The sequence below is a fragment of the Sorex araneus genome, chromosome 2 (genome assembly GCF_027595985.1).
Source record: "Sorex araneus isolate mSorAra2 chromosome 2, mSorAra2.pri, whole genome shotgun sequence".
Classification (NCBI taxonomy): Eukaryota; Metazoa; Chordata; class Mammalia; order Eulipotyphla; family Soricidae; genus Sorex; species Sorex araneus.
The window spans coordinates 253,084,387-253,106,729 of NC_073303.1; the positions used below are offsets into that span (position 1 = coordinate 253,084,387).

The 22,343-nt window shown below is 57.2% G+C and overlaps 1 protein-coding gene across 11 annotated transcripts in view; it reads right to left on the reverse strand.

The window, feature by feature from the left end:
• Window positions 1–22,343, reverse strand: part of TENM2 (teneurin transmembrane protein 2) — a 1,321,709-nt gene that overhangs the window by 87,820 nt on the left and 1,211,546 nt on the right. For all 11 annotated transcript variants that reach the window (XM_055129736.1, XM_055129737.1, XM_055129735.1 and 8 more), the window contains one exon: window positions 908–1,054. In XM_055129736.1, the coding sequence (XP_054985711.1) occupies window positions 908–1,054 (147 nt within the window). The remainder of the gene's footprint in view (window positions 1–907; window positions 1,055–22,343) is intronic.

Consider the following 22,343-nt stretch of genomic DNA (forward strand, 5'->3'; position numbering starts at 1 on the left):
TTCATTCTATTTTTTTTTCTTTTGGTGGAGGAATCTTTCAGGCTGTGCTCAGCAGACCCCCAGGAGTGGGGAGTGAGGGCCCACCCTGTGGCTGTCAGACAACCAGGTTAGGGATTCAGTACAAGGGCCTGAGGTTGGGGGGGGCGGTGTTACCTGCACCACCCCAGTGGTGTTCTGGCACCTCGGTGGCCATAACCGAGCAGTGCTTGGGAGGGGGCCTCCAGGGCTGCCCCCCGCTCCGGTGCTCAGGGGACCACGTGAGCCCAGGGACACGGAGCCCAGGTCACGTGTGAGCAGGACACGTGCCTTTAACTCACTCTTATACCCCAGTCCCCACTTTCCTTACACAGAGTTAGAAAGTCGACTTTTTTTTCTTGGGGGGGTGCAGAGAGGCACATCCAGGGATGCTCAGGGTTTCTTCCTGGCTCTGTGCTCAGGGATCCCCCTGGCCTTGCTTGGGGGATCACTTGGGGTGCCAGGGATGGGATCTGACAAACAGTGCACTTGCCCGCGCTATCGCTCAGGTCCCAAAGAGTTCGAGAGTCGGGTCCTTGGGGCTCTGGCTGCCTCCCCTCCTGCCCTGCCCCCATCCCCCCCACCATGGTCTCTGCCCAGCAACTCAGCTCCCCGAGGTCCGAAAGGGGGCTGGGAGTGACCTGGTCACTCTGCTGACCTGGCCACCCACACACACACCATCAAGGCCCAGCCGCCCTCCCCTTGGTGACGTTCTAGAGACTCGGCAGCCGAGCCCTGGATATCCATCCCAGGCCGTGGGAGCCCCCCAAGTACACCCCCTCCAGCCCAGCCCAGCCCAGCCCCGCAACACACACTGAGCCACACTGTCCAGAAGTGGACGAACGATGCCCACCACGACGCCCGCCCGCCCGCCCTGGGGCCACCCGCTCACCTCCTTCGTTATCCTTGTTGTCGGCGCAGGCGGTTTCCATGGCGACGTTGCATCCGGGTCCCCTCCAGCCAGTCTGGCAGACACACTGCCAGCTGCTCGGACCCAGGGTGCATCTCCCGTTGCCGCTGCACAGATCGGGACAGCCATCTGCTTGGAGAAACAGAGAGGATGAGGAGGCGGCGGCGGGACCGCGAGGGCCGAGGGCGGGCGAGCAGGCAGCCGGAGGGGCGACAGCCATGCGGGGGGTGGGGTGGGGGGGGCGCAGGGGGGAGTTTCTGGAGGACAAGCACCGGGCTCGGGCGAGCAGAGCAGCCGGAGGAGGGAGCCAGGCACACCACGGCATGCGGGAGCAAGACAGAGCTGGGGGGGAAGGAGGCGGGGCCCCAGATGCGAGGGGAGCCCCGGCCACACTGACCTGTGTGAAGGGAGGCCTGCGGCCACCTTCCCCCCGGGGGGACGGTCCAGAAAACTAGCGCAGCTCCTAGCTTACAAGGCCACGGGCCCAGGAGGCGGGGGCTACCTCCAAGCTGTCCATCCTGTTCCCTTTTTATTTTATTTTATTATTTTTGGGGGGCAGGGGGCAGGGAGGGGGAACCGTCTTCGGCCAGAGAGAGAAAAATTCCTATCAACCCCGGACGCAGAAAACGCTCCACACGGAAGGGGCAGAGGGCTGGATGGAGAGGAACTGGCCTCGGTGGCGGGGGGGCGGGATGGGGTGGGGAGGGGTCTCTGCTGGGCTACTGCAATTCACGGACACCACTGGGGGCTTCTTGATCGACCGGGGTCTCGGGGACTCACAGTTTGCGCACACACACACACACACACACACACACACACACATACTCCGCATCTGTTATGAGGCGACGCGTTGGTGGGGTGTTTTGGTACCATTTGAAGATCACCCCCCACCCCATTCCTGCCAATGCTTGGAATGCTCCTGGCTCTGTGCTCAGGGCGCGGTGCGGGTAGGGGTGACCGTCAGTGATGCCCGCGAGATGCAGCCCGGGGTCTGTCACCCGCAGTGCTCCACCCTTGGCACCTTCTCCCTGGCCCCTCGCGACCCTTATTTATCACGGCAGCCAGCGGATGCTTATGAAGGAGAGTTTGTCAGAGGAATGGGGGGCGGGGGTGGCTGGGGGTAGGGGCGGTGTGTGGGGTTAGCAAGGCAGCCAGGGAGAGGTTGGGTGGTCCCTGCGCCCTGGGCCCGCCCTGGGAGCACTGTGTGCGGGTGCCCTTCCGTCCCCGCCAGCCCCCCAGATCAGGGGAGACGTGACCACACATAGCTGGCAGGGGAACCCGCTGTGGGGTTGCCACTGGCTCGACAGTACGGCAGGAGCAGGGATGACGGGTAGGCAAGGGATGGACGGACGGACGGATGGACGGACGGACGGACAGGGCGGTGCTCGGGGCAGGGGGTCCGGCTGGCCCAAGAAACTCCGAACTTGCAGTTCCCTCTTGCGGGGTGTGCATGAGCAGCGCGGCTCACTGCAGGGGCGGGCTTGGGAAGGGGGGCGGGGGGAGGGCAGGAGGAGCTCCAGGGAGGCGGGACCCCCTCGCCTGACACTGCGCCCTGGACCCCCCTTCGCTGTCACCCTCCCGGCGAGGGGCGGGAAGCCCCGGAGGGAGCAGGCAGCCCGGCCCGTCCAACCGACTCGCACCCCAGGGTTCCTAGCCGGCTCATCTCCATTTTATCTTGGTTCTCGGGCCCCACCCACGCAGTGCTCAGGGCTTCTTCCCAGCCCCGTGCTCAGGGAGATCACTCCTGAGGGACCAGGGGGCCCCGTGGGGTGCTGGGGGTCGAACCCGGGCGGGCTGCCTGTAAGGAGAGGCTGCTGGTCTCCCCCCGACTCTCCTCTAACGGCCCAGAGGAGACAGAGGGACACACCCCAAGGCCCCACCTGCCCTTGCACCTGCCACCGTCCAGGGCACAAGGTCGCCACTGTCTCTGGCGCACGCAGACCCCAGGTTCCTCTCCTTCCTCTCTTTAGTTGATTATTAGTTTTTGGCTTTTTTGAGTCACACCCAGCAACATTCAGGGGTGACTCTGGGCTCTGCACTCAGGAATCACTCCTGGGGATGCTCGGGGGACCCTATGGGATGCTGGGAATCAAACCCAGGTTGGCCGCATGCAAGGCAAACGCCCTCCCTGCTGTGCTATTGCTCCAGCCTCTCCCTTCCTCACTCTCTTTTTTTTCTTTTTTCTTTTTGGGTCACACCCGGCGATGCTCAGGGGTGACTCCTGGCTCTGCACTCAGGAATTACCCCTGGCGGTGCTCAGGGGACCCTATGGGATGCTGGGAATCGAACCTAGGTAGATCTCGTGCAAGGCAAACGCCCTTCCCGCTGCGCTATTGCTCCAGCCCTCCCTCCCTCTCCTTAAATGCCCCCCTGAGCGGCCCTGTGTCAGGCTGCGCCCACTCCCCCCACCAGGTCTCCCCAAGAGTCACCTCCCTCAGTGGCCACTCTGGGATTCCAGCCCTGCCTCATGTCTCCGCTGCCTCTGTCTGGAGTCACCCCAGAGGGGGCAGCCACCGTGCGGGGACTCGGGGCCCCACCAGGAGGGGCCTGATCTGCAGCCTCTGCAGGGACCCTGTAGGGGGTCTCAGTCCCCACAGGCGCTGGCTCTCTCCTGCATGGCCCAGAGGAAGACAAGAAACCACATGTGGCATGTAGCAGTGTGTCAGCGCCAGCGTGTGTCTGTGCCAGTGTGTGTCTGTGCCTATGTGTGTCGGTGTCTATGTGTGTGTCTGTGCCAGTGTGTGTCTGTGCCAGTGTGTGTCTGTGCCTATGTGTGTCTGTGTCTATGTGTGTCTGTATCTATGTGTGTGTCTGTGCCAGTGTGTGTCTGTGCCAGTGTGTGTCTGTGCCTATGTGTGTCTGTGTCTATGTGTGTCTGTATCTATGTGTGTGTCTGTGCCAGTGTGTGTCTGTGCCAGCGCGTGTCTGTGCCAGCGTGTGTCTGTGCCTATGTGTATGTCTGTGTGTCTGTGCTAGTCTGTGTGTCTGTGCTAGTGTGTATCTGTGTCTATGTGTGTCTGTGTCTATGTGTGTATCTGCATCTATGCGTGTCTGTGTCATGTACGTATCTGTGTCTATGTGTGTGTCTGTGTCTATGTGTGTCTGTGTCAATGTGTGTCTGTGTCAATGTGAGTCTGTGTCTATGTGTGTGTCTATGTCTATGTGTGTCTGTGTCAATGTGTGTCTGTGTCAATATGTCTGTGACAATATGTCTGTGTCAATGTGTATCTGTGTCAATGTGTGTCTGTGTCTATGTGTGTGTCTGTGACTATGTGTGTCTGTGTCAATGTATTTCTGTCTATGTGTGTGTCTGTGTCTATTGTGTGTCTGTGCCAATGTTTGTCTGTGTCTATGTGTGTCTGTGCCAATGTGTTTCTGTGTCAATGTGTGTCTGTGTCAATGTGTTTGTGTCAGTGTGTGTGTCTGTGCCAAAGTGTATAGCTGCCACTGTGTGCATCTGTGCCATGTACGAGTCTGTGTCAATGTGTGGGTCTGTATTAATAATGTATGGGTCTGTGTGTGTCCATGTGTGTGTCCATGTGTGTGTCAATGTGTGGGTCTGTGTGTGTCAACATTTGTGTCTGTGCCAATGTGTGTGTCTGTGTTTCTGTGTGTGTGTGTGTGTGTGGGCGGGTGTCTTTGTATCTGTATCTGTGTGTGTGTGTTTGTGTGTGGGGAGGCATGTCACAGGATGTCCCAGTCTGGGCAAATCTCCGATGACGCCCGCGACACTTTTCCCCCCAGGGAAGGGCGGGAGTGGGCAAGGGCCCACCCGTCTCCTCCGCCCGCCTGCCCGCTCGTGCCCGGCACCTTCCTATTCTCGTCCTCCCCAGGGGTGGCTCGCTGGGTGCAGACCCGTGGGGGGGCGCCTGCCCTCACAGAAAGGCCATGGCATTCCCTGGAGGTGTGAGAGAGGGCTCAGGAGCACCTACGGTTCCGGGCACAAACTCTGGAGTCCCCCAGCCTCTCCAGCCCGCACCCCCCCCGCTGCACCGTCCCCCCCACTCAAGTACGGGCACGGGGCAGAGAGCATCGCGTGCAGAGAGCCCTGCCCGCCCCCGAGACGGGCCCAGCAGGGCGGCCGGTGGATGCGCCTGGCGGTCTCTCCCCGGGGGGCCTCGCCACGTCTCAGAGGCAGCCCCAGGGCCTGGGGGAGCCTCGCCTCAGTACCGGACGCCCCTGGGGGCGCAAGGAGGGTCCCCCCGCCCCCCTTCTCTGTCTCCGTCCACACCCCCTCTCCCGCCCTGCGGCGTGATAAACAGACCCCGGGAGCGGACGGGCTCTGCAATCCCACAGAAGCCGAAAACATGAGCCGTAGGGGAGCGGCGAGTCCCTGAGAGGCTCGGGGCAGCTGGGGATTAATGGACACCACGACGTGGCTTTTAGGGGGAAGAGGAGGCGAGCGACCCGGGCGCATGGTGTTGCTAAGCAACCGGATGCCATCTCCTCCCCCTTCCGAGCTCCCCCCCCCCCGCCAGACCAAGCTCATTCGGTGGTGGTGGTGTGGGGGGGGTGAGGGCATGAGAGAAGGGGGTGGATGACTGTGTCTGCCAAGGGCACAGGGAAACCAAGGTACCGGGGGGCTGGAGTCCGGAGGGCCAGGTGGGGCTGCAGGTGGGGGCGGCCCTGGCCTTTCTCGGGGAGATCCCGGGACCCGGGGCTTCCCGCCTGCCATGTCACTCGGTGGCCTCCCGACAAGGCTGCCTTCTCCAACACGTGGACACGCTGAGTTAATCAGTCCACATCCACACGTGTGCCACCGGCCGTGTGTGCTGGTGCCTACATGTTAAAGACAGCAGAGAACCACACCCGAATAGGCCAGAGGCTGCCACCGCGTCTGACGCTGCGAATCTCCCCCCTCCCCACCCATCCACTGCTCCAGCGTACCCGGGGGTGGGGTCGGGGTCCCCCAACTGTTGCTCTAGCCGGGGCTGGGTTGCTGGCCTCCTTCCTTGTGGCTTTCCAGTCCCCGAAGCCCAGTGGCAAGGGGGCTGCTTTGGTTCAAGGGGACTGCTTTGGTTCTCCGTGTGCCCAGACAGAGACCCCCCCGGACCCCCCACCAGTGATTCTCACTGGGTCGGTGGGTGATTTTTTTGTTTACTTTTTGTCTTTCTGCTTTTTGGGTCACACCCGGCAATGCACAGGGGTTACTCCTGGCTCTGCACTCAGGAATGACTCCTGGCGGTGCTCGGGGGGACCTTATGGGATGCTGGGAATCGAACTCGGGTTGGCCGCGTGCAAGGCAAACGCCCTCCCCGCTGTGCTATCGCTCCAGCCCCTGGGTCGGTGTTTGTGTCTCCTTTATCTCCCTCTGAGGACACTTTTGAGCAATGGCTAGGGACATTTTTTGATGACCCCAATGTCAGGAGGATGTGATCTCACGGGTAGAAGCGGGGTCTGAACTTTCTCTCAGGCTTCTGTCTGTCCCAGGCTTCCGGCTCCAAGAGACGGGGGTCTCAGATCCCAGAGCGCCCCTTGGAGCCAGGCTGGAGTACGCGCTTGCTTAGATGGAGACACGTGAGGCTTTGGGGGTGTGTGGGGGGGTGGGGGACAGGGGTGCCAGGCGTGCCAGGCTGCTTCCACTGGGTTCACCTCTACAGTCTCTTTCCAGGGTCACGCTCAGAGAGCCTCTTCCTCAGAGATGAAACGCCCCCAGGAGAGTGTTCGGAGGCATCCGCGGACTCTCCGAGAGTCCCACCAGAATTTCCCAGCAGGAGAGAGTGGATTTGGGGATAGTGCAGCGGGCAGAGGCGCGGGGGAGAGGGCATTTGCCTCGCAACATGGGGCAACCCGGGTTCGATCCGGGGCATCTTATAGGGTCCTCCCTGAGCACTGCTAGGAGCGATTCCTGAGGGCAGAGCCAGGAGTGAGCCCTAAGCATCAGTGGGTGTGGACCCCCAATAAAACATACTAACAAAAAAAAAAGGGGGAAGAGAGAGAAAGAAAGAGAGAGAAAGAGAGAGAGAGAATGCAGAAATTTGGCACTTAAGCATGAAACAAGATGACAACAAAAAAACTCCCTCCCTCCAGCCCGAATTTCAACACCTGCCACCCTCATGTGTGCAGAATCAGAGAATGATTCTGCTTCAGAGTGCGGGACGCCGGGCCGAGGCTGGACTCCACCCCCCACCCTCTCTCTCTCTCTCCCAGATGCTCCCTACCTCACCTGATCCACACTCTGGCCCGGGTCCTGTGCTTAATCACCAGCCTCCTACGGAGTCAGCTGCCACACGCTGCTACTTTCACGCTGCCAGGGAAGAAGGCCCGCCTGTCCTTCCTCCCGATGGGTCTCCAGTGTCCATCCTCTGCTCCGTGTCCCCCAGGGCTGTCCGCCCCCTGTCCAAGCGCCCGAGTGGTCCCCTGTGTCACACATGCCCTCTCTTCAGCATCTCTCTGTGGGATGCAGGCGTGGCACGCGCCCCGCAGCCCCGTAGGGAGACCCGGAGCTCTGGGCCGCTGTAAGGATCTGGAATCGGTTCCCATCACGCCAAGCCCACCTCACCTCAGCCTCGAGGAGGCCTGGGAAAGATCAGTGTTTTCCTCTTCCCTTCTCTTTTTCGCATCGGCCTCCCTTCAATCCAGCCTTGAAATCTCCCCCCGAAGTCATCATTGTTGGATAGTCACCCTAAGTGCTTAGGATTCACCGGTGAGTGCTCCCCTTTTCCCTTCCCAGAGAAGTTTGCAGAGCACCCTAGTCCCCTGAGTTTATCTTTAGCCTTTCCTCTGCGTTTTACCTCTCACGGTCACAGTTCCTCAAGTTCCATCTCAGTCACTTACAAACCAAAACTCTGGTAACTCTGGACTTTGTATTTGTATTGAATTATTTGCTTTTTTTTTTTTATTTTTGATTCACACCCGGCAATACACAGGGGTCACTCCTGGCTCAACAGTCAGAAATTACTCCTGGCAGTGCTCGGGGGACCCTATGGGATGCTGGGAATCGAACCTGGGTCGGCCATGTGCAAGGCAAACGCCCTACCCACTGTGCTATCGCTTCAGCCCCCTGCTTTTTTTTTAAAAAAAAAAACAAAACAAATTTCCCTTATAGTCTTTTCATATTTGACTAAAGAGCAATATTCTTTGTTTAAACACAGAAAGACTGTTAATGCTGTGCTCCTAATATTTGGGAGTTGACTGACTCTGAAATATATATACTTCTGGGCATTCGGCATAATTATTTGACTCAGGCATCAGTTGCCATCGTTCCTAATACCCCAAAAAAGGGGTGGGGGTCTCACTGTAGGCCTTGGATGGATCTGGGGTAAGCAGCAAAGCTACCCTGGCATTGAAATGGGACAGTCCAGAAAGCATAAATGCACGGTCTTGATGCAAGCTGTTATAACTTAAGAGACAGGACCCCGCCCCCCCCCCCCCCAACGGGGAAGGACAAGCTGAACTGGCCTGAGGACTTAGTCTGGGACTTACGGTAAAAGTCTTGCTTGGGACTTACGGTAAACGCCTTGCTTGCCCTCAGAGCCCAGAGCCCAGATATTTTGGAGTCATATCTCTCACAGTGTTTACCCAAATAACTGCAAGTATTAATAAGAAGTAAACTTGATTTTTTTTTCTTTTTGGGTCACACCCGGTGATGCACAGGGGTTCCTCCTGGCTCATGCACTCAGGAATTACTCCTGGCGGTGCTCGGGGGACCCTATGGAGATGCTGGGAATCAAACCTTGGTGCAAATGCCCTCCCCACTGTGCAATCGCTCCAGCCCTAAACCTGATTGTTTAGTATATATACAACTAAAGGGAAAGAGAAAAGCAATACAGATGTCCCTGGGAGACAGAGTGTCTCCTTGAGTTAATCTCCCTGAAAGAATTGCCTCTGCCGAAACGCTTTACCTCTGTAAATGATCAGTCACACCTACGTGCAGCCCTACCCCTCCGCCCCCTCAGGTGTTCTACCCATGGCCCCCCGTCTCTCTCTCTCTCTCTCTCTCTCTCTCTCTCTCTCTCTCTCTCTTTGCTTTTTTGGGTCACACCTGGCAATGCACAGGGCTGACTCCTGGCTCTGAACTCAGAAATTACTCCTGGCTGTGCTCAGGGGGGACCCTATGGGATGCTGGGAATCGAACCCGGGTCCACCATGTGCAAGGCAAATGCCCTACTATAGCTCCAGCCCGGGTCTCCCATCTCTTCGTTCCCCTGCTGGGGAGGCCAGGGAGGAAGCTCTTGGCCTCCGAATGCATGCATTGCGCCTCCACAGTTTTTGAACTCACAATCTTGAAAATTTGTTAGCATTCCAGGTGTGAATAGTGGCACTTGCCATGCTCCATCTCTATGTATCTACGTATCTATCAATATTATCAATATCTATCTTTATCTATCAATTGATCTATCAATATCACTGTCACTGTCACTGTCATCCCGTTACTCATCGATTTGTTCAAGCGGGCACCAGTAACATCTCCACTGTGAGACTTATTGTTACTGGTTTTTGGCATATCGCATACGCCACGGGTAGCTTGCCAGGCTCTGCCATGCGGGCGGGATACTCTCGGTAGCTTGCCGGGCTCTCTGAGAGGGGCGGAGGAATCAAACACAGGTTGGCCACGTGAAAGGCGAACGCCCTACCGCTGTGCTATCGCTCCAGCCCGATCTATCAATAGATAGATCTATATCTATCAATTGATCTCTCTATCCTCTATCTTAGGGGGCATTTTCTGTAGTGCTCAGGAGTAACCCTGGCAGTACTTGGGGGTCCATGTGGTGCCTTGGATAAAATGGGGTATTGCATTGCAAGTTAAGCCCTGTTATCTTTTCTTTCTTTCTTTTTTTTTCAGACTTTTTTGGGTCACACCTGGCAATGCTCAGGGGTCACTCCTGGTTCTGTACTCAAGAATCATTCCTGATCATCCCATCAGACCCTATGGGATGCTGGGGATCGAACCCGGGTCGGCCACATGCGAGGCAAACACCCTCCCCACTGGACTGTCACTCTGGCCCTGAGCCCTGTGATCTCTCCAGCCGGGTTTCATGGTGCTTCTAAGCTCCCACCCCCCTTGCTCCTGCGCCCCACATCATCCCGGCTTTCCGCTGCTTCCCTGATGCCAGTGGCACTGTCCTTCAGTCGGTTGGTGATCGCCCCAGGGAGACTGCAGCCAACCACCACCGTGACCTACACTCCGAAGGAGGCCCCGAGGTCTGAGCTGTGTGCAGTGTGACGGGCGCCCCGAGTTTACATCCTGGTGTAACGTAAACCTCCGTAGGAAGAGAGAGCTTCTCCGTAAACACCCAGACGGAGGGAGGAATGACTTTCCACTCAAATTAGTAGCTCTGCTGACTTGTGTGGAACGGAAATGAAACTGTCTCCAAGTCTTTTCTATGCACAGGATTCCAAACACACACACACACACACACACACACACACACACACACACACACTCACACTCACGCACAATCTGCCAACACTGTAACCGGGCAGGCCTTTCTGCCTTAACAAAAATTAGGCATGAGCAAAATCGTGCCTACCGCACGGGGAAAGGGAAGCGTAAATGCACTTGAAGAAAGCTATAATTACCATAAAAGGCTTTTCTCAAAAAGCAGCAAGAAATGTTCTGCCACGCGTGGCAATTTAGGCAGTAGAGTAAGTGGCTAAGAGTGCACAGGAGGGATGGAGGGAGAATGGGATTTTCCTTTTTTTTTTTTTCTTTCTTTTTTTTCTGTTGTTTTTGGGTCACATCTGGCAATGCTCAAGGCTGACTCCTGGCTCTGTGCTCAGGGATCACTCCTGGGGGTATTCAGAGGAATCCTATAGGGTGATGGGGGTTGAACTTGGGTCGACTGCGTGCGAGGCAAGTGCCGTACCCGCTGTTCGACGGCCCTGCCCTCAAAATGGGATTTTTAACATTCTGCATCAAGCTCTCCTCCCCGGAAGGTGACTTGGGTCCTGCCCAGAAGGCAGAGCTGGGTGGAGGCAAAAGCAGGTCCCTGTAAGAGCAGAGGGTGAGGGGCCACGTTTGAGGAGTGGGCACAGGTGCCCGGTTTATGAAACCGCTGGGAGAGCAGTGAACCCCCCCACCCCACATACACACACACAGCAAACCCTGGCAGTCTTTTCCTAGTCTCAGCGGTCCCCGGAGTCAGAGTTCTGGGTGACATCTGCTTGGCTGCGTCACTCACAAGCAGGAGACACACCTCGCCCTGCACCTTATCCAACTCTAACCAACAAAACCCTCCACAGAGACGTCACCAGCACACAGGCTGAGATTTCTGTCTCTGGTTCACCGAGTTTGCGTCCTGTTGTCACGTCAACGCAAAGGAAGAGACAAGTTCTCCCAGAAAGTCCCCGAGGGAGGGACGAATGACTTTCAACTCCGATCGGTAGCTCTGCTGGACTTTTGTGGGACGACAAGCAACTTCCCCACAGCCTCCGGGAAAAGTTCCCAGGAGTCTCCAGGGAGAGAGGGCAGGGCATTCGCGTAGCCTGGGGCTGAGCCAGGTTCCATCCCCGACAATCCCACATCTGGTTCCCGGACTCCGCCAGAAGTGCTCTTGTAAGGGCAGAGCTAGCAGGGAGCCCGGAACACCGCTGGGCGTGGCTTCCCCCCAAAAAACCAAAATCAAAACCAAACCAAAATGGAATCGGCACATGGGCGATACCTGCTGGCGGAGAGAAGACCTGAGCCGAGAGGGGGCGGGGCCTTGGCTTGGAGAGCAGAGGGCGACCCGAATGCTAAGGGCAGAGGTGCGGTTTGGTGTGGGACACTCGTGCACCCACGATCGGGGTCACTCCTGCTGGAGCTCAGGGGACCCTTCATGGTGCCAGGGGTCAGGTCAGCCCCACGCAAGGCCGACACCCTCGCTTTTCTAGGTTGCTCCTGCCAGCTTGCTCTGACCTGCCATTATTGCTTCCTTCCGGCCCTGTGCTCAGGGGTCACACCCGGAGGGGCTCAGGGCATCCTATGAGATGCTCCAGTAACCCCCACCAGACTCCAGTAAAACCTCCGCCCTGTTTTTTTTTTTTTTTTTTGATCACAGCCGGCGATGCACAGGGGTTACTCCTGGCTCTGCACTCAGGAATTACCCCTGGCGGTGCTCAGGGGACCCTATGGGATGCTGGGAATCGAACCCGAACCCGGGTTGGGCTGCATGCAAGGCAAACGCCCTACCCGCTGTGCTGTCACTCCAGCCCCCGCCCTTTTTTTTTTTTTCTAATGCAGAGCTCATGGTGGGAAGAGAACCCAGACCAGAGGAACAGGTATTGGCTCTTCTTGTGTGTGTGTGGGGGGGCTTAGTCAGGTGTTTACTGAACAGAGACGGGGCCACTGCCCCTCAGGCAGACTCAAGCGTGGACTTCCCTGGCCCCTGCTTTCTCTCTCCCCCATTTCTTTTGCTTTTTGGGTCACACCTGGCGATGCACAGGGGTGGACTCCTGGCTCTGTACTCAGGAATGACCCCTGGCGGTGCTCGGGGGACCCTATGGGATGCTGGGAATCGAACCCAGGTCGGCCGCGTGCAAGGCCAACGCCCTCCCCGCTGTGCTGTCGCTCCAGCCCCTCTCCCCCTGTTCTTGACTCTCCTCAGCTCGTCGCTGGACGCTGGGGGGGGGGCGGCAGTGGGGCACAGCACCCCGTGGTCAGCATGGGGAAAGGGGCTCAGGTCTGACTCTGGCTGAGAACAGACACCCACCGCGTGCTGTGGAGACCCCCCCCACCCCCGACAGCCTCTGGCCTTGCTACGGGGTCTCCTCCTCTCCCACAGAGGGGCCGGCCAGCCGAGAAGTAGCCCAGTGAAGGCACCTTGGTGTCCCCCCTAGGGCCTTGCGTGCCCCCCACGCAAGGTGAGACATTGGGGTACCGGGCCAGGCCTCGTCCTGGGAGATGAGGGAACCTCATGGTTGAGGAAGGGGCTCGGAGGGAGACACCCCAACCGTCTGCCAGACATTCCAACATGAGTGGATTCCGCGAGTTTCCTCCGCTCCTTCACTAACTCGCTCCTTCACTCATTCACTCATTCACTCATTCATTCACTCACTCATCATTTACTCACTCATTCATTCACTCACTCATTCACTCATCACTTACTCACTCACTCATTCGCTCACTCACGCATTCACATACTCATCATTCACTCATTCACTCACTCACTCATTATCAGTCATGTATTCACTTACTCATCATTCTCATTCACTCACTCATTACCACTCATGCATTCACTTACTCATCATTCACTCATTCACTCACTCACTCTTTAACTCACTCATTCATTTACTCATCATCACTCATACATTCACTTACTCATCACTCATGCATTCACCTACTCATTCACTCATTCATTCATTTACTCATCACCACTCATGCATTCACTTACTCATTACTCACGCATTCACTCACTCATTCACTCACTCAACATTTACTCACTCATTCACTCATTCACTCACTCACTCATTTACTCACTCATCACTCATGCATTCACTTACTCATCATTCATTCCCTCACTCACTCATCATCATGCATTCACTGACTCACTACTCAGTCATTCACTCATTCACTCATTGACTCACTCATCACTCAGGCATTCACTTACTCATCATTCACTCATTCACTCACTCACTCATTATCACTCATGTATTCACTTACTCATCATGCACTCATTGACTCACTCACTCATTGACTCACGCATTCACTTACTCATCACTCATGCATTCACTCACTCATTCACTCACTCACTCATCACTCATGCACTCACTCATCACTCATGCATTCACTGACTCATCACTCATGCATTCACTCACTCATCACTCATGCATTCATTCACTCATTCACTCACTCATCAGTCACTCCTCACTCACTCACTCTCATTCACCCACTCACTTATTCACTCCTCATTCACTCATTCACTCACTCATTCATCTTGGACTCTTCCCCCTCTTGTGTTCTGACCGTGCCGGTCAACCATTCATTAGAATCTTGGCTTGAATCCACTTAAAGTGCTCACTTGGCTCTAGCATCCACAGACATATTTCCACGCGCACAGACTGATCCTTACTCACCCGCCCCAGTGTCCCTTGTCAGCCTGACCTCCAACAAGGCCCCCTCCCTCACCCGCCTGGGGTTTGCTCTCCCGATATCCTGCACAAAATGACCTCACTCCTTGACTGTGTTTCATGGCACGGTCTGCTTTGCTGACCAACTCGAGGAATTCTTCACTCTCTCTCCTCTGCCTTCTCACTCTCTTTCCTTCCCTTGAAGCTCCCACCACTTCCCCCCAGGTGCCCCCTCCTCCAGGCTGGCCTCCCATTGACTGGGACCCAGGCCATAGCCCAGGCCTGGCCTCCCTCCTTCCCCCCCCCCCCCCCACTTGGTTTTTCCGATGATCAAAGACTGGGAACTGGGAACTGTACCTGATCACACATTTCTCAGCCCTCTCAGCCTCCAGGGTATGTTTATGGTGGGGGCGGGGCAGAGAAGGAGGCGGGAAAGGAGACTTTTGTTCTCTCAAAGAGCTGAGAACAGAATCAGAATCCTGACAGCCGGGAGTGTGGGCCCGTTGCTGAGGTGCTGCCTCTCAGTGTAAGGAGCGTGCCCTGGGGGAAGAGGAGGCACCCCCCCCTCCCCAATCCTTTTATTCACAGACAAACAACCCCCCCCACGTGGAAATACACCGGGAACTTGCAAATCGGCAGTATGTTTCTGCTAAGTCACATCTTAGCTAAGTGGATAATTGAAGGTGAATGGGAACTGTGAGTCGGCTGCTAATCTGAGCGTTCACACACACACACACACACACACACACACACATACACACACACACACAATCTCACAGCAGAGGACGCAGAAAGCGAGACTGAGTTTTCCAGTCAAGCCACGGAAATCATTAATTCTGGCCGACCACCGAAGGCATCTCAGCCCTTCTCTGCCTTCCAGCTCCATCTCGGGGTCCTCCAGGCCCACCCTGGTCCTGATCCTGCTGGTTCTCGCTCCCCTCCTCTGCTCCCCCAACCCGGATCCACCCAATTCAAACCCTGGCCCGCCCAACTGCACCCTGCTACTCCGTGGACCTTCCAGAAAGGCCCTTGCACTGAGTGTCCATTTAGAGGGGTCTCGTGCGGCTGGGAAAGGGGGACTGAGCTTTCCAGGAAGGCACGCAAATCCTGTGCACGGACCTCGGTGTGGTTCTCACAGTGCTCAGGAATCACCCTGAGCCTAGGGAAAACCCGGCACAGATCTGCCGGCGCGAGGGAGGACCCCTTCGGCTCCACACGTGTTGGGGGGAGTCGCTGACTTGGAGACGCCAGTGTTGGGGCGTCACCCAGGGTTCCGAGGAAGCTCCCGGCCTCCACCCCCTTCCCTCGCTCCTATGAACCTCTTCGAGAGAAGCCGCCCACCATGCGGAGTTCAGCATCTCCGAAGGGACCCTGGGTGGCAAGAGCCTGGGGGCCTCCCACTGGACTGTCACGTCCAGGGCAGCCAAGACTTCGGGGCGAGGTGATGGGGACGCCCCGGGCAAAAATGTGCTCCTGGGAGCTGCGGCTGTGGTGGCGAATTTCAAGGCCCCCCCGCCCCGCCCCAAGTCAAGAGAGTCGAAACGATGGTTCCCACAGCAACGATAACTGAGCTCTCTGGTGAATATAAAATTAACTTTATTGCAAAACACGCTGTTCAATTTACGCCTTAATATAGTCGTGGCAGAGTTACAGTTGCTGCGAGAACGCTAACTCTGAATTGTTTTGAATAATTAATCGCACGGAGAGCTGGGCGGGGCGCTGGGGGAACGCAAAGTCAGGATAGCAAAAGCCAACTGAAGTTTCGGGAAGCTGCGAAGTTTTGGCCAGCGACCAAATGGAGGGAGCGGGGGGCCGGAGCGAGAGTGCTGTGGTTAGGGGGTTTGCCCTGCAGACCACCGGCAGCCCACGGGGCCCCCTGAGCATCCCCAGGCGTGATTCCTGAGTGCAGAGCCAGGAGGAAGCCTGAAGCCTGAGTGGGCCCAAACAAAACAAAACAAAACCCCCCTCAAGAACCCAACTGAGGGGCTGGAGCTATAGCACAGCAGGGAGGGTGCTTGCCTTGCACGCAGCTGACCTGGGTTCTATTCCCAGCATCCCATAGGGTCCCCTGAGCACCGCCAGGAGTGATTCCTGAGTGCAGAGCCCGGAGTAACCCCTGAGCATCACCAGGTGTGACCTAAAAAAGCAGGAAAAAAAAACCCCAAAACCAACTGAAGGAGCCAGAAGGGGATGTCGCATGACTGGGGGTCACACAGGGCATGTCTTGGGGGGCCCTCGGGCAGCTGAGAAGCCCACTCTGTTTGAAGAGGGGGGTGTGCAAGTCATCAAGCCGAAAATGTGCTTGAGTTGATCTGGTGCCAGGGAATGAATGCAAGTTGGCTGACTTCGAGGCAAGCACCCCTGCCCGTGGGCTGTCTCAGGAAATAGAGGAAGTTCCTGTCTCTTCCCAGTTGGGCCCGAAAGAAAGAAGGCCAAGCCTTCGAACTGCAAATAAAGAAATACCAGGAGGGGCTGGAGTGATAGCATAGCGGGTAGGGCCTTTGCCTTGCACGTGGCCGACCCGGGTTCGATTCCCAGCATCCTATATGGTCCCCTGAGCAGTGCCAGGGGTAATTCCTGAGTGCAGAGCCAGGAGTAACCCCTGTGCATTGCTGGGTGTGACCCATAAAAAAAGCAAAAAAAAAAAAAAAAAAAAAAGAAATACCAGGAAAGGGAGCAGACCCTAGGTTACGGAAACGAAAGTGCTGGGACTGAGAGAAACTGGGGGGCACACAAGAAGACGTGGTTTGGAGGTAACCCAGGGGCAAGGGGTCAGGGGTCTCAACTAGGGTGCAGAGGGGAGGTGGCTGACCGCATCGACACCACCAGAGCTCACGGGACTAGAGGCAGGGCCCCCAAGCTGTTGGGGGGACATGTGTCCGTGAGGGAGACGGTTCTGGGGAGGGGTGGGAGGGAACCTGGGGGCACTGGCATAGGGGGTGAGGGGCGGGGGACACTCCTGGTCCTTTCGACTCGAGCTGGAATACTGCGTACCTGTCAGCATCTTGGCAAACCACAGGGAACAGATAAGCGAAATCTAACGGGAAGAGGGTCTTCGGGCCGGGCCGCAATCGCCCCCCCGGGGCCCAATTGCCTTGGTTCACCCTGGAAAACCAACCACCGTCCCGTGACGCTACTTGGTGTGGGCCCAGCCCACCCCGGAGATGCCACGGACACGTGTGTGCGCCGCGAGGAGGGCTGTCCTGGCCACAGAGTGAGGGTGGCACAGTTCCGTGAGGGGACCCAAGAGCATTCTGTGGGCGAGCAGGGGTCTCTGTCCACTCCCCACCTTCTACCTCAGTTTCTTCTGAATCCCTGCAGAGGGGCAGATCAGGGTCACCTGGGGGGCGGGCGGCGGGGCGGGGGGGTGTGGAGCCCTGACCGCTTTTATGTTTGAGCTGCCCAGAGTGTCACACGGGGCTTCGCTTTCTAACTCAAGAGGACCCGGAGGCCTGCGGTGAGGGGCTGAGAAGGGCCTGCCGGGAGGAGGGAGAGGGGGACCAGGAGGGCAGGACCCTGGGTCTTCCCTGGGTCTGGTAGCCCCGAGGATGCTGGTGCCCCCCGAGTGCTTGCTCACCTCCTGGAATGTCAGCCTGAAGTTCTCAGAGCATCAATCTCCACGGTGTGGTCCCTTTAACACAACTCGAGTGAGTGTGTGTGTGTGTGTGTGTGTGTGTGTGTGTATGTGAAAAACAATTCTCTGCCCACTGGCTACTTCGGGGAGGCAGATAAATGGTTTTCACGGGGCCCTTCTGTGGACCCCTCTGAACACTTCCCTTTGGAACCACTGGCCGGGGGGAAAACGTGTCCCTTTCCTCTAAGGCAGCCCAAAAGCCACCTCTCCACCCACGCAGACATGTCACCAGACGGCTGGAAACCTAGTGCAGTGAATAAGTGCACATCTGGGGGCCAGAGAGACAGCACAGCCAGGCCGGCACTTGCCTTGCATGCGGCTGACCCTGGTTCAACCCCTGGCACTGCACAGGCTGCCTGGAGTCGGGCCAGGAGCGATCCCTGAGTGCAGGGCCAGGCCTGAGCATGGCGGGGTGTGGTCCCCCCAAAACCAACATATCCCCCCAATAAGTAAATTAGTAAAATCCAGACTTTTTTTTTTCTCTTTGGGTCACACCTGGCGATGCTCAGGGGTTACTCCTGGCTCTGCACTCAGGAATTACTCCTTGGCGGTGCTCAGGGGACCCTATGGGATGCTGGGAATCGAACTCCGGTCGGCTGCGTGCAAGGCAAACGCCCTCCCCGCTGTGCTCTCGCTCCAGCCCCCAGACTTTTTTTTTAAAACAAAAAACCAACTCATATGGAAATGGTGTGCTTGATGGTTTTGCAAAAGCACGCCTGTGGCCTCCAGGAGGGATTTCCGATCAGGCAGGCCGGGAAAAGGCAGCGTTCATACACTTCCATCCTGGCTGAAGGCCTGGGGGTCCATCCACCTGCTGCATCATCCCAGGGCTCCATACACTTATGCATCAACTAGGCACGTATGCGCGTGCGGCTGCTGGCCAGGGGCATCTCTGCCTTTGCACCTGCCCGGGAAGGGGAGTGGGTGGAACATGCATGTTGCATGGGTGTCCGCATGCAGAGGGTGGGAAGGACGGGATTCCAACGCCATGCGGGAGGCCGTGCCCTGGACTGGAATGGGGGAGCCGGAGCCGTGACAATCGGGAGCGTCGAGCCAGGCCCTTTGGAAAAGACGGGACCCTCCTTGCACCCAGCTTTCTCGGGCAGAGAGGTTCACTCTCTGCCTGCAAATCTGCAGTACTGCCAGGGGTCCTTCCCCTTCCTTGGGGCACACCTGAAGAACCCAAGGGGGGGGTCCCTGGAGTGAGCCGGACCATGGGTCTGGGGCGCTGGGCAGCAGGGTAGCTGAGGGCAGTGGACCAGAGTCCTCAGCCCTGCAGAGGGGAAGTCGAGGCAGCGAGCCAGACCTGCGGGCCCATGGGTCGTTCTCGGGACAGTTCAGGGACAAGTAGCTCCTTCCGCCCCTGCGTTCCACGGCTCCGGCCTAACCGCGTACGACGCGGCGTCCCCAGGAGAGAGGGCACGTGTAGTCTGATCAGACGGACTCTCCGCTACAGAATCGTCCCGCAGATTCAGGGCCAGAGAGAGTGTACAGTGGGGAGGGCGTTTCGCCTTGCCAGTGGTCAAACCCGGGTTCAGTCCCCAGCATCTGAGATGGTTCCCCCCCCAGCCTCCCGAGCACTGCCAGGAGAGATCCCTGAGCTCAGAGCCGGGGAGTGAGCCAGAATCATAGCCGGGTATGGCCCCCAAGCCAAAATAAAACCACCTGAGAGTCTCGGGCAGGGGTCCTCAAGCATTCTCTGACCCCCCTGACTTTGTTTCTCTCCTCTGCGCCTCACAGAGTGGTGGGTCCGTGCCATGCCATGCCCCGCCGCGTTGATGACTGATGAGACTTCACCTTCCCCCACACCTCCAGCCGCCCGGGACCACCCTGGGAGTCCCCCTGGAGACACGCTGATCCGAGGGGAAGAAATGGGCCAGCGGCTGGGGCGCCAAGAAGTGCCAGGGCACAGGCTCCTCTCCGGAGAGCCCCGGCCTGGCATATGGGCACAGGGGGCATTTCCGGGAAGGGCATCGGACCCCGGCTTCTCCCCCCCAGTGCCCAACGCTCAACCCATGCAGAGATGTGGGATGGCTGCAGGCGGGGGGACCATGCTGGGGGGCTGCCGAGCATCAGACGGGCACACACAGACACGCGTGCACACACACACACACACACGCATGACAGGGAGCGGGCAGAGGGTCCGTGAAGCGGGTGGAGGTCGGGGGGCTTCATGTTGGAGGAGGAGCGGATGGAAGGAGGGCAAGCCAGAGGGGGGGGCGGCACGGGGAACCCCGCCATGCGTCTCAAATGCGTGACTACACCCGCCCACCGTGGGGACCACGGGTGTCAGTCCAGGAGCTGAGCGAGTCGGCGTGTAGTAAACGCTGTCAGGAGGGGTTGCGTGTTGTGTGTGCGCATGTGAGTGCATGTGTGTGTGCACGTGAGTGCATGTGTGTGAGTGCACATGAATGTATGTGGGAGTGTATGTGCGTGAATGAATGTGTGTGCACACGTGTGTTGTGTATATATGCGTGTGTGAGGGTATGTATATGTGTGTGTGCATGTGTGTGAGAGGGTATGTATGAGCGGTCGTGTGCATATGTGTGAGAGTGGATGTGCATGTGTGTGCGAGTGTGAATGTATGTGAACACGTGAGTGTGTGTGAGTGTGGATGTGGATGTGGGATGTGCATGCACGAGTATGTGTGTGCGTGTGAGTGTGTATATGTGTGTGAGGGTGCATGTGTGTGCGTGTGCATGTGTGTGAGCGGTTGTGTGCATGTGAGTGGGGTGTGTGAGCATTTGTGTATGAGTGGATGTGCGTGTATGTGCACATGCCTGTGTGTGTGTGTGAATGTGTGTGTGAACACATTGAGTGTGTGCGTGAGTGTGTATGTGGATGTGCATGCACGAGTATGTGTATGCATGTGTGTGTATATGTGTGTGATGGTGTATGTGTGTGTGCGTGCATGTGTGTATATATGTGTGTGTGAGGGTGTATGTGTGTGTGCGTGCATGTGTATGTGAGCGGGTGTGTGTGAGTGGGTGAGTGTGAGCATTCGTGTGTAGAGTAGATGTGCGCGGATGTGTGGATGTGTATGATTGTATGTGTGAGTGTGTGTTTGTGTGTGTGTGTGTGTGTGTTCTGCGTGTGGGCATTACTCCCTGCCCACTTCACACACTCATGGTGAAGACCGACTGAGACAACACAAACACTTTTGAGCTCCTCGGAGAAGGTTCCGCCATGCAGGTGCCAAGGTCGCCGCCGCACCCAGCTAAGGGGACACGGCCAGCACAAACCAGTTGCGAGGAGAGGCTCGGGGCAGGGGCTCGCAGTGGCCAAAGCCTGCCCCTGCCCCTGGTGTCAGGACAGACTGACGCTCACCTGGACCAGAAGGGCTCGGCCCGCGCGCTCAGAATGCATTTTTGGCAAGATTCTGAATTGCATGCTTGGGGGAGGGGGAGGGCAGTGCAGGGGTGCCAGGGTCTCATGAAACACAGCCCACCTCGCCCCAGCTAGGCTGGCGTCAGTCCCCTGGCAGCATCTGGCTGGGGGTGGGAACTGTCCCTAAGGGAAGGAAGAGAGTCACCTGCTCCTTTTAGACCCTCTAGCTGCCGTATCATGCCCCACTGCTTGGACACGCCCACAGATCTTGCTTGGCCCATTCTGCCCACGGCCCGTCCCAAAGGTTTCTGTTCCCCTCACCTCCTCCTCATGCTCACTCCCCGTGGCCCCGGAGTTCATGGGGGTGCTCACGACCCTAATCTAGGTGGACCCCCAAACAGGGGCATAGCCCACCCAGCCTGGGGAGAGAAGGACTTTGGTTTCTCCCCTTCCCTCTGGCCTGGTCATGAGGATCCCCGAACCTGGGCACCCCAAGGCTCTGCTTTAGAGAATGTCCCAGCCGTCACGGGAGTAAGTTAGAGCATAAGCATCTGAAGGTCTTCACCGTAAATAAAAACTACAGATACAGCTCAGAGAAGACGAGGCTTAATTAATGAGCGTGATTTAGAAGAACAAGATGCACCATAAAGGGAGGATTAAGAGATTTCTTTTAAAAGAAAAATAAAAGAGGGAGAGGAAGGAAAAAAAAAAACTAACGAGTTTCCGAGTGCCTTTGATTCAACTCCATTTTTTCCGTGGCTGAAATTATTAACACTTACGAGGGAGTCCCCCACTTGGTGCTCCCCACGTGATATACTCCCAGGCCTCCCCTGTCTGGCATCACCCCATCCTGGGACTGAGGGTGGCAGACACCCTTTGAAACTGCACCTGCCATGGTGACACTGAGCTGTGACACTGGTCTCCGGGGAGATGTGAGCAGGGGGACAGTATTGCAAAGGGAACCGGAAGACAGGACAGGGAGAGAGGGAGAGAAGGGGGAGAGAGAGGAGAGAGAGAGAGAGGGAGAGGGAAAGAGAGGGAGGAAGAGAGGGAGAGAGGGAGAGAAGGGGGAGAGAGGGAGAGAGGAGAGAGAGAGAGGGAGAGAAGGGGAGAGAGAGAGGAGAGGAGAGAGAGGAGGGAGAGAAGGGGAGAGAGAGGAGAGAGGAGGAGAGAGAGGGAGAGAAGGGGAGAGAGAGAGGAGAGAGAGAGGGGAGAGGGAAAGAGAGGGAGAAGAGTGGGAAAGAGGGAGAGAAGGGGAGAGAGGAGAGAGGAGAGAGAGAGAGGGAGAGAAGGGGAGAGAGAGAGAGGAGAGGAGGAGAGAGAGGGAGAGGGAAAGAGAGGGAGAGAGAGGGAGAGAGGGAGAGAGAAGGGGAGAGAGGGAGAGAAGGGGAGGGAGAGGAGAGGAGAGAGGAGAGAGAGGGAGAGGGAGAGAGAGGGAGAGAGAGGGAGAGAAGGGGGAGAGAGAGG